A 12,489-nucleotide genomic window follows, 5' to 3' on the forward strand; every position below is an offset into this window, starting at 1 on the left:
CCGCTGGTCTAGAAGCTTCCGCTAAAGAGGAATCGCCCACATCCCACCCCACGCTCATGACCCAGGCCTGGTTAATCTAAGAATACCATCTCCCTGGCTGTAGTGATTCAGGATAAGCATGTAGCCAACTGCCATCAATGAGACTCAATCCCACAGCCTTGCAGGAGCTAACAGGGAAAGGGGGGGCTGTCTCCTCACTGAGATAACAGGATGAACTGTAACTGCTTGGTGAGCACATCTGACAAAACAAAACAAAACAAAACAAAAAACCAGAAAGGATAGAGCTAAATGGAACCAGAAAGGAAAGTAGAGCTAAATGATGGCTAGAGATCTTTGGTGCACTTAGATCTAGCCATGCCTGAAACCCTAGTCATGCTTAAAACCAGCACTTTCCTAGACTTTTTAGTCTTGTGGCTCAAAAATCCCTCATTCTTTTTTTCTTTTTTTACCCTAGTCAGATCTAAGTTAAGTTTCTGTCTTGCAAATAGTTCCTGACTATTTGCAAGACAAACAGTTCCTGACTATTTGCAAGACAAATAGTTTACTCAAATATCTCATTCATTCATTTCTCTACATACACTTGCTGAGTGTGCACCATTTGCCAAGTCCCCTATGTTCTAGGATACAAGCAAAAAAACCCAAGGTCCACGTATGACACCTGGAATGGTAACTATCTAATGAAAGGAGATACAAGGTAAAGCAGGAGGCAAGCTCGCAAATCTTCCAGGATGGAAAATGCTAAATATTGCCGGCTGCCTAGGGAAGCTATTTTAGGAAAGTGCATTAAGTGGACACGATAAATGCCAGGCTCTGTAACCTAGAAAAACAGTCCCATCAACCCCACCACATGGCACCCCCATTCCTGTCTGACCTCCCGCGGTCTCTGTCTTCCATCACGCCTCCCAGCGGTTAAACACCTCATCGTCCTTGAAGCTCAGGAATTCACCAGGGAAATGAACAGCAAACACCGTCCAGGGGAACCGAGGGCCACATATTTTATCCTAATGTAGTCAGAGGCTTCGGTGCCTCAGCCAGGGCCAAGGTCCTGACTGACACCCAGCTCAACAAATTCCATCTCGGGAAGCCCATCACCCACCCCAAAACTGAGTGGCAAACTCAAGATCAAGAAAAGCCAGTCCGCACCTAGGCATCTCTGGCCATGGCTTCCTGATAGAGACCAGGGCAAGAAACAGTAAGTGAAGGGCTAACATGTTCAGGTGACAAGCTGGAAACTTGGTGTGATCAGAGGATTTAATGTGCAGAGCAAAGGGTGATGGGAAAAAAGTCCCCCATCCTAAGTGTAACACAACCCATGGATTAAACCCTATTGTTGCTCCCTCTGGCTGCAGATCTTTTCCTATTAAAAAAAAAAAAAAAAAGGCAATTCAAAATGCCTTCACCCGGCTGGAGTAGCTCAGTGGTTGAGTGTCAACCTATGAACCAGGAGGTCACAGTTTGGATCCCAGTCAGGGCCCATGCCCGGGCTGTGGGCTCAATCCCCAATGTGGGGCATGAAGGAGGCAGCAGATCAATGATTCTCTCTCATCACTGATGTTTCTATCTCTCTATCCCTCTCCCTTCCTCTCTGAAATCAATAAGAATACATTTTTAAAAAAACAACAAAAACAAAACGCCTTGGATTTCTATATGATTTGCTATCACTTATGTAAAAGTAAAGTAACTAAAAGAGACATAAGTTTAATGACATTTGTTATGCATAGTCACTGTTATGCTGATATATAGGCTCTCTTTAGAAATACACAAAAGAAGCTGGGGAGAAAAGAGCTATGCTTTTCACTGCAGACCAGCAGTTCTCAACTGGGGGGCCATTTGGCAATGTCTGGAGACTTTTGTGATTGTCACACTGGAGGGAGAGGCACCACTTAGCATCTTGAGGGTAGAGGTCAGGAATGTTGCTAAATACCCTACAATGCACAGAACAGCCCCCACAACAAAGAGACAAGGAATTATCAGGGTCCCAAATGTCAACAGCGCTGAGGTGGCAAGCCCTGTTGTAGATCCTTCAAAACAGCTTTAACGATTTTTACCACAGCAATACATTTCTGTTTTTAAAATAAAACGTATCACATATACAAAATAGAATCCTATATAATAAAAGGCTAATATGCAAAACGACTGAACAGCAGAATGACCAGTCGCTATGATGCGCACTGACCAACCAGGGGGAGCACCGCTAAGCCAAAAGCCGGGATCACGACTGGTGAACGCAAAGGCGGTGGAGGGAGCCTCTCCTGCCTCCACAGCAGTGCTAAGGACCCCCAAGGGTTCCCAACTTGGGAGAGGGTGCAGGCCAGGCTGAGGGACCCCCCTCAGTGCACGAATGTGGTGCACCAGGCCTCTAGTACAGTTATAAACATGTATTTAACAACTTAAAGAAAAATAATTAAATGAACACCCTCTATAACTACCATCCAGTCTTACATTGTTTTTACTTTTAAAAATCAAAGGTGGTTGTTGAATCCCTGAGGAAAATCAGGGAGATTGGAGGGTGAAAGAATAAGATGGTAGAACCTTCTAGCCTGGAATGCCACTGTGTTTGAGCTGGAAGGCTTCTTGGAAACAGAGTCCCAGAACAGCGAGGAGATGGCAAGTCACTCCCTGTGCCAACTCCAGTAGCTGACAGTGGTCACCTGGGGCACTGCTCGAACCTAACTCGGTGGGTGGGAACACCATGACTGACCGAGGATGTCTGGAATGGGCAAGGGAGGAGGGGACGGCAGGGCCCCATATGTGACATCCCTGTGGCCTAGCCCCTTCGTGTTTAGTACGTGAAAACCAGAGGAGGAGGTCACACCCTGAGCTGGCAGCAGAATCAGCAGACGCCCTGACTCTCAGAAGAACATTCCATTCCTCTAAGCCGGGTCAGCATCCTACGGCCCGTGGTCCACACTTGTCTACGTCTGGCCCCTGAGCTTAGAACAAATATACTTCAACAAACACTGAAAAGACAGGAGTTTCCTTAAACATTCCACCCACAACTCAGCTGTGATGAGCCAGATGTTAGTAATAGGAAGTTGGACAATTTATGAAAATGTGTGCTTTTAGTTCATAGAATTCCCGTTAGAATATACTGGGTTAGGCAAAAGTAGGTTTACAGTTGTGAGTACACAAAGCAGAGTTTATTCTTGTATTATTATTTCTTAATTATTGTATTGTTTATTTCTACTACAACTGAATAGAAAAGACAAAATCCCTGCCTTCCTGGAATTGACATTCCAGTAGAGAGAGACACAGTAAGTGAAAGAATAAGGAAATTTTCTAGTGTGTTTGGCATTGCCACTCGAAGTGTGGTGCACAGGTCACTGCCAACACAAGTCTGTGACCGGTCAGCAGCAGGCAAGGCCTCGGCACCACAGGCCATGTTAGAATTTATGCAGCTCAACCACCGCACTGAGCACCCGGTTTAACTCAGCTGACATTTTTATTCTTGGCAAGTCCTTCTTGAGGGAGGAAGCAGAGGATGCTGGTGGACATTCTGGTGCAAACTCCTTATTTCATGGGGAACCCGTAACAAACAGTTGCTGAACTGGCTACTTTGAGGACCCTGGGCTAGAAGCTGCTAAGCGTTACAAATAAAATAAAGGGGGGGGGGCACTTTTTATTTTTTAAATTTTATTTTATTTTTTAAAATATATTTTTATTGATTTCAGAGAGGAAGGGAGAAGGAAAGAGAGATAGAAACATCAGTGATGAGAGAGAATTATTGATCAGCTGCCTCCTGCATGCCCCCCCCCCCTACTGGGGACCGAGCCTGCAATCCGGGCATGTGCCCTTGACCGGAATCAAACCTGGGACCCTTCAGTCCACAGGCCGACACTCTATCCATTGAGCCTATCCATTCAGCTAGGGCTGCAGGGCACTTTTTAAAGGGAGTGATAGGAGAAGGCCTTGTTACAATTTAAAAATACTTAGATATGATAATAAAGCAATATAAAAATGATGTGGCCAAGATAAACTTGGCTTCACTCACCAGGAAAGGTGTGCAGACCCAGGTGAAGGTCCCCACGGCGGCCAGGTAGGCAGACTTTTTCAGCACCTTCAGCTCCTCCTGCCGGATGGCCAGCACCTTGTCTTTGAACGCCAGCTCCCAGGCGTAAAGCTTTAGCACTTTGATCCCGTTGAGAATTTCATTCATCAGCTTAATCCGACTGTCTTTGCTCTTCATGTGGGCCACCTTCAAAGAGAAGAGCAATGAGCCCACATCTGGGGGCTGTCCTGCTCACTTCTGGCCTTGGCATCACACCCTCCATCACTCATCCCTCCAGCTATTCAAACGGCCTTCCTGAGGGTGGGAAAACTGAGCCAACCCTGCCACTGCCATGAACCCTCCTCCTGACCCTGAGAGCGCTCCAAGGGACTCCGAGGGGAAGAAAACAAACCCTGCTTTGAATCATGTTAAATTAGACACAAAGAAACCTGTAAGATTGAGGACTAGAGGCAAGAAAAATCCTTCAGGTACCCAGGGGAAAAAGGGAACATGGTCCCTACACTGCAGATTCAAATACAAGAGAGATGATGTTGGGTTCTTCCCTCTGTTTCGTAATTTTCTTTATGAATTTTCAGCCATAATACCGGTAAAGTACTGAAATGTTTCTTTAACAGCTGGCACTGGTTCTGACCCCTGGGTGTCCACACCACGCAGCTGTTAAATATTGCTAAGAGAAATCTTGCTCTTCCCATGTGCCAGGCACTTTTCGGAGCCTTTTACATGCATTTGGGCATTTAATGCTCACAAGAACCCCATCATGAGTGCCACGGTCATGCCTGGGCCCCCGATGAGGACACTGAGCACCAGGAGTGGAGCCGTGACTGCAGCTGTTTCAGAGGTGGCGCTCAGGGAAGCCCACATGTCGCAGGCGTGAAAGGCAGGTGTGAAAGGCGGCAGGGCCACAGCCCCTTCCTCGCCTCGCCTCTCCTCTCCTCTCCTGCCTGCCCCACCCCCGCTTGCTGAGGCCTCATCCCCACAATCCTGGGAGTCATCTCTCCTCGGGCACCATCAGCGGGGCCGGGCCCTCTAGTTTGAAACTCCACAGGCACATCATAAATAGCCATCGGCAGGGACAGGGAAGTAAACTCTGGCCCGGCTCTGTTATGGACCATCAGGCACCAGTTCAAGAGGATGAAGTCAGACTCACGCCACAGAAAAATCCCCGAGGCACGGTGTCAAATGATGACATCAGGCCGCCAAACAGGCCCTTCCGTGTAAAAATACATGTGGTCACAACAGCACAAAAACATACATATACACACCACACCTAACTATACGATCAGATCTCTTTATGCATGCACAGAAAGGTCCGTGTTCACTGTGGGCGAGAGGGGACATCCCCTTCTAATCTATGCACCTTAGTATTACTGGAACATTTTTTAATAATGAGTAAGCATTCACTCTGCTACTTGGGTATTTAAGAACTTAAAATACAAAGTATCTCAGAAACTAAAGAGTTGATCACCGTATCTAGCATAAGGTAAAGTGGGGAGAGGGCGCAGGGGTCATTTTTACTGAACTCCTAAAAATGCACACATGCACACACGAATAAATTTCGGGGAAATAAGGATTTCTCGGAGGCTTCCAGACATGCTTTCAGTCACTGGCCCGCTGGTCTAATGATTTCGGGAGCTCACAACCTTGGCTGCCCATTGTGATCACCCAGGAAGCTTTAAAGACTTGTGATGCCCGGCCCCACCCATATCAGGTGAATCAGAATCCCTGGACGGGGGCCCAGCCGTCGGCATTTATTAGAGCTCCTCCGGGGATCCCAACAGGTAGGCAAGGCTGAGGACCCCACATCCTGAGCAGAAGAAACTCCGCCAAAATCCAAGTAGAGAGACCCCAGGCCAGGGCCCAGGTTGGAGTCTGGTGGAGACAGATACCTACCTGGTAGGTCTTGGTCTTCATGGCCATCACAGCGTTCAGGGGGACCATGAGGATCATCACAGCCACGCCGGCCAGGACGGAGGGGCCCAGGTTCTAAGGAAGGAAGGAGGACAAAGGTTCACACAGGCTTCCTGGCCTGAGCCACCACTCCGACTCCGCCCAGCAGGTTCGAGGCACTTCCACTCTGTCACCCATTTTCAGCTTTATTCCTGAGCACCTCAGCCCCTTTAAGAACATGCAGGTCGCCCTTGCCAGTTTGGCTCAGTGGATAGAGCACCGGCCTGTGGACTGCAGAGTCCTGGGTTTGATTCCAGTCAAGGGCACATGCCAGGGTTGCAGGCTCGATCCCCAGTAGGGGGTGTGCAGGAGGCAGCTGATCAATGATTCCCTCACATCAATGATGTTTCTCTCTCTCCCTCCCTCTCCCTTCCTCTCTAAAATGAATAAAAATATATATGAAAAAGAACATGCAGGTTCATGATCCTTTATTGGAACCATTGGGACCAGATGTAATAAGGTGTTGAGCAGAACACAGTTACCACAGCCAGCCCGAGGTTATTATATTTGAAGGTCTGCTACGAATCTGGCCCTTGGCTGGCATCTGGGAGCTCGGGTTTGGGGAGAGTTCCCATCGTTTTCAGAACTGATGCAAGTGGCTCCCTGTGCCTGAACTGTTTATACAAGCAAGATGGTGTGTGCTGAACACCCCTCTTCCTGCTGGGAGTCTGGAAGTTTGTAAGTGCCAGGTAGAGGCGATGTGACCAGCTCCCCCAATAAAAATCCTGGACTCCAGGTCTCTATGAGCTTCTCTGGCTGGCCACGTTCCACCCACGTGTCACACCTGGTTGCTGGGGAATCCAGGGCATCCTGTGTGTCACCACTGAAAGGATTCCTGGAAGCCTGCGTCTGGTTTCCCTCCAAAACTTCCACCCCTTCACTCAGCCTGCTGTAATAGATTCTAGCCCCAAGTCCCCCTAGTAAGTCATCGACCGGACGTGCTCTCGGGGACCCCGACACAGGTGTATGTGCCCTTCTATGCATCCACCCCACCAGGCCTGGCACAGCACTCCACGAGCAAAGGCACTGATTCTTCAGCAGCAAAACAGGAATAGCCACAATGAGTGACATAATCAAGGTCACAAGGAGTTCGCGTCAGTTCAGGTCACGTTTTGCCACCAAATGAGTTAAGGAAAACTTTGGGATTTCAGACTGTTTGGCTGGGATCTGTAGATAAGAGGTTGTAGTTCTTTGTTTTTTTTCTCTTTTCCCATTGCAAACAAGGAAACTACTGTCTCAGAGAGGTCAAAAAGGGCCGGCCATATAGATCGGTATCTTCCAACTGCCACAGGCACAGGAGACAGCCTGAGAAGTTAGCCCAGGGTGCATTTTTCTCAACTGAAACATGCAGCAGGAACTCGAGGGTCATGTGGTTCCCCCACCTTAGGCATTCAGAAAAACAGGAGCCCTAGTCCCTTCCAAGTAGTCACCTGCAAGGGCCCTGGGCCTAGTTCCAAAAAAATACTACTGCTGATCCAAGTGAAGGTTAATCTACCTGTGAGAACAAAGGTGATTCCTACCAACAACCAAAGGCATTCAGAACTCTGCCAGTAACTAAGAGAGACTGAGAACATCTGTGTACCACGCACTGTTCCGCAAGCATGCCCTGCATTAATTCATTAAATTGTCCCAACACCCCTAGATGAGAGGTACCGTTATCATCACAAGTTACAGAAGGGGACACTGAGGCTTAGAGACAATAACTGACTAAGACACAGAGCTAGTAATGAAAGCGGCAGGATTTGAACCCAGGCAGTCTGATTCCAGAGCTTGTACTGTTTTTGATGGTCAAATAGAGAAATCCTATTTTTGGTCTAAGTCAGTGATCCCCAAATAGGACTTCCCCCAACCCCCCCAGAGTACATCTGGCAATGTCTAGAGCAGCCGTGGACAAACTACGGCCCGTTTGAAATGAATAAAACTAAAAAAAAAAAAAAGACCGTACCCTTTTATGTAATGATGTTTACTTTGAATTTATATTAGTTCACACAAACACTCCATCCATGCTTTTGTTCCGGCCCTCCGGTCCAGTTTAAGAACCCCTTGTGGCCCTCGAGTCAAAAAGTTTGCCCACCCCTGGTCTAGAGTCTAGCAAGGGTCCTCAAACTTTTTAAACAGGGGGCCAGTTCACTGTCCCTCAGACCTTTGGAGGGCTGGACTATAGTTAAAAAAAAAACCAAAACTATGAACAAATTCCTATGCACACTGCACATATCTTATTTTGAAGTAAAAAAACAAAACGGGAACAAATACAATATTTGTATTTGAATGTGGCCCGCGGGCCGTAGTTTGAGGACCCCTGGTAGAGACATTTAGGTTGTCCTTACTGGGGACTGAGAGGAGAGCTGTGTTATTGGTGTCCAGTGGGTAGAAGCCAGGGATGCTGTTAAAACATCCTACAACGAAGAACGCAACCCCCACAATAGAGAATTATCTGGCCCCAAATGCCAATAACACATTCAGCATCCCTCATTGAAAACAAAGCAATTTTCTTTATAGTTCATAAACCAACCCAAAAAGTAAGTCTAAAAGTATTAAAAAAGATATTTTACCCACAGCAACACCTGCTGGGGAAGTGGATATCCCAACACTTTCTGGGAAACTGGATGTTGGAAAAGACATTAATTTTGACATCTAAATAGTGGTATTTATTTCCTAAGTTTCATTACCAGAAACAATTTATAATCATTTGCTGTCTGCTCTATAAATACACAAAAAGTGTAAAATACAACCAAACCAACAGATAATTTTGTGCACCTATTATGCACCTGTTGGGTCTATACCCAAGGATATGAAAACAAGACCCTGTGAGTCCATGAATAGCTACCATGCCCCTAAGAGAGGAAGGTGTGGTACACTGAGTGTGCAAAAAAACTATTCTATAAGGTAAAATCAGACAAGTTTCTATACTAAAGCTATTGGGGTTCAATAAAGGAATAAGTCCATTTAATTGAGAAGGAAAAAAATCAGTGGCATTTGTCACAGCCTTGAGGGATGGGTGGGATTTCATCCTTAGGGAGGAAAGACGGATGGCATTTTTACTGGAAGGAAAGGCTCAGAAGGGAGAAAGAATAAGTCATGTGTTAGAATATGGGCATCTTCGCTCCTCATCTTTTGATTTGGGGAACTGTTCCTTGCCTCGTACAGGGCTGTCAATCATACTTCCACCCCTTTCACAATGAGAGAGAGCTGGTGATCCAGCTGGCCAATCAGAAGACTTTGCCTCCTGCCTCACAGTGATTGGTTCAGGGATGTGAAGAGCACTGTGCCAGGCCAATCAGAGTGCTCCCTGGGACTCTAGCTAAGGCAAAGAGGAATGTTCTTTTCTCTGACACCACTATCTGTAAAAATGATACAAGCCCAAAGTATAAAAGCCATTTAGGGAAACCCCATTGAGAATAAAGTCAACTCAGAGGAAAAGAGGGCCAAAAAATGACTAAAGAGTAAAACTGAGTCCTTACAGTATTCCTTGAACTCCTGGATCCATCCATGCCTGAAGTCCCTGGACTTTTCAGTTACATGCATGCACCCACAAAATTCCTTAATTTGCCTATGCTATTTTAAAACTGATTTTTTCTTTTTCAGAATGTATACCCAGATGTTACAATTATGCCTGCTGTGATCCTATCCACCTCAAACACCAAATTGCATCACTAGATCTCCAAGAAACCTGAGGGCGAAAAGTATTGCTGGCTAAACAGGGGCCTCTCCGACCACTTTATTACTCAGCAGACATTGGTAGTGGACTCTAGTGCAAATACTTTGAAGGTAGTGCCTTCTTTCTTTTCCCTGCCACTTTTCTCATTAATTTTTTTTCATCATTTCTTTTTTCCCCCTTTTTATTCCCATTTCTCCATACCTCTCCCCTTTGGCAATTGTCAGCTTGTTCACTGTATCTATGGGTCTGTTTCTGTTTTGTTTTATTTATTCATTTGTTCTGCTATTTTAAATTCCACATATAAGTGAAATCATAATATTTGCCTTCTCTGTCTGACTTATTTCCGTTAGCACAATACCCTCTAGGTCTATCCATTATGTCGCAGATGGCAAGATTTCATTCACTTTTATTGCTGAATAATATTTCATTGTGTGACCATTCATGTATGGATAGACATTTAGGTTGCTTCTATATCTTGATTATTACTAGTAATGCTACAATGAACACAGGGGTGCATACACCTTTCAAATCAGTATTTTTGTTTTCTTTGGATAAATACCCAGAAGTGGAATTGCTGATTCATACGGTGGTTCTATTTTTAATTTCCTGGAATTCCCATTCTGTTTTCCTTGGCGGCTGCAGCTAGTTACAATCCCACCAACAGTGCACCGGGGTTCCCTCTCCACATCCTCGCCAGCACTTGTTATCTGTCCATTTATTAAGGACTGACATTCTAATAGGTGTGAGGGGATAGCTCACTGTGGTTTTAATTTGCATTTCCATGGCGATTAGTGATGTTGAGGATCTTTTAACAGGTCTGTTGGCTATTTATATGTCCTCTTTGGAGAAATACCTATTCAGGTCCTTTGTCCATTTCTCAGTTGGATTGTTCTTTTCGGTGCTAAGTTGTAGAAGTTTCCCCATATAGTTAGGATATTAACCCCTTATCGGATGGATCATTTGCAAATATCTTCTCCCATTTAGTAGGTTGGATGTCTTTTTGTTTTGATTTGCTTCATTGTGCAAAACCATTTTAGCTTGATATAGTTCCATTTATCTATTTATTTTTCTTTTGTTGCCCTTGCCTGAGGAGACACATCCAAAAAGATATTGCTTTCTTTTCATTTCTATTTGCATGAAATATCTTTTTGCATTCCATCATATTCAGTCTGTATGTGTCTTTCGACCTGAAGTGAATCTCTTATAGGCAGCATATACATGGGGCATGTTTTTTAATCCCCTCAGCTACCCTGTCTTTTCATTGGAGCACTTAATCCATTTGTATTAAAAGTGGTTCTTAGTATATTTATTGCCATTTTGTTCATTGTTCTTAGGTTGTTTTATTGCTGTCTTCTATTCCTTTCTTCTTCTCTTGATCTCTTCCCTTGGGGTTTACTGTTGTTCTTTAGTGTTCCTTTCTCTTTGTTCCTCGTATAGCTTTTGTAGATTTTTGGTTTGTGGTTACCATGAGTCTTATGTACAGCGTGGAACAAAAGCAGGTTTATGAGTATGCAAAACACAGTTTATTCTCACTTATTATTTGTGATATTTTCCATATGCACTATGAGGTTAAGCTACTTTAACCCCACCCTGTATGTCATTCTTTATTTATAGCAGTCTTTTTTAAGACACTTACGTTTGAATGTATAAGGACTACGTTCAATCCCCCTCCATACTTATGTTACTGATGTCATATTTTAGATCTTTTTGTAACCTGTATCTGCTACTATGTATTGTGTTGAAATCTGGTACTTTTTTCTTTTGACCTTCATTGTAGCCTTTCAAATGTCTGATTAGCTATATTTACTAAATATTTGTCTTTAACTGTGACTTTTTTTGTTCTGTTCTCATATTTTCTTATTTCTGGTTATGGCCTTTTCTTTTCTGCTTAAAGAAGACCCTTTAACATTTCTTGCAAAGCTAGCTTAATGGTGATGAACTCCTTTAGTTTTTGCTTGTCTGGGAAACTCTTTCTCTTTTCAATTCTGAATGATAATCTTTCTGGGGTAAATTATTCTAGGTTGTAGGTTCCTTTTTTTCAGCACTTTTAAGATGTCCTACCACTCCCTTCTGACCTGTAAATTTGCTGATAGCATCATGGAGTTTCCTTTATACATAACTCATTTTCCTCTTGCTGCCTTCAAGATCATATCCTCATCTTTAATTTGTAATATATCTTGGTGTGGGTTTCTTTGGGTTCATCTTATTTGGAACTCTCTGTACTTTCTGGACCTGAATGTCTGTTTCCTTTCTCAGATTTGGAAAGTTTTCAGCCATTATGTCTTCAAATAGGTTTTCTGTACCTTTCTCTCTCTTCTCCTTCTGGGAACCCCTATGATATGAATGTTAGTGTGCACGATGTTATCCCAGATGAGATTATCCTCATTTTTAAAAATTCTTTTTGCTGTTCTGATTGGTTGATTTTACTAGTCTACCTTCTACGTCACTGATCCATTCTTCTGTGTTAGCCAATCTACTGTTGATTCCTTCTAACGTATTTTTCATTGCAGTTATTGTCTTCTTTGGGTCTGCTTTGTTCGTTCTTCTCCTGTCTCTTTGTTGTTCTCCCAAAGTTCCTCTATTGCACCCGCAAGTTTGGTGAGCATCCTTATGACTATTTCTTTTCATTCTTAATCAAATCACTTACCTCCATTTCCTTAGGGGTTTTTTTCTGGGGATTTTTCTTATTCATTCACTTAACTTAAAAAATTCTGCTGTCTTTTCATTTTGTTTGATTTTCTATGTTTGTTTATATAAATTAGACAAAATAGCTCTCTCTCCCAGTCTTGAAAAAGTGGCCTAATGGAGAAGCGGTCTCTGTAGGCTGCCAGGTGGTTTTGGCAGGCCGGTAGGAGCTGAACAGGTGCCTAAGGTG

At 44.3% G+C, this 12,489-nt stretch overlaps 1 protein-coding gene across 2 annotated transcripts in view; it reads right to left on the reverse strand.

Annotated features, from left to right (window-relative positions):
* The window catches only part of ABCC1 (ATP binding cassette subfamily C member 1 (ABCC1 blood group)), a gene marked incomplete at its 5' end in the record, with an annotated part of 143,173 nt that overhangs the window by 54,317 nt on the left and 76,367 nt on the right, over window positions 1–12,489 (reverse strand). For both annotated transcript variants that reach the window (XM_081089064.1, XM_081089065.1), the window contains 2 exons: window positions 3,992–4,195; window positions 5,900–5,992. In XM_081089064.1, the coding sequence (XP_080945190.1) occupies window positions 3,992–4,195; window positions 5,900–5,992 (297 nt within the window). The remainder of the gene's footprint in view (window positions 1–3,991; window positions 4,196–5,899; window positions 5,993–12,489) is intronic.

Source organism: Myotis nattereri (assembly GCF_964212035.1).
Source record: "Myotis nattereri genome assembly, chromosome: 4".
NCBI classification, from domain to species: domain Eukaryota; kingdom Metazoa; phylum Chordata; class Mammalia; order Chiroptera; family Vespertilionidae; genus Myotis; species Myotis nattereri.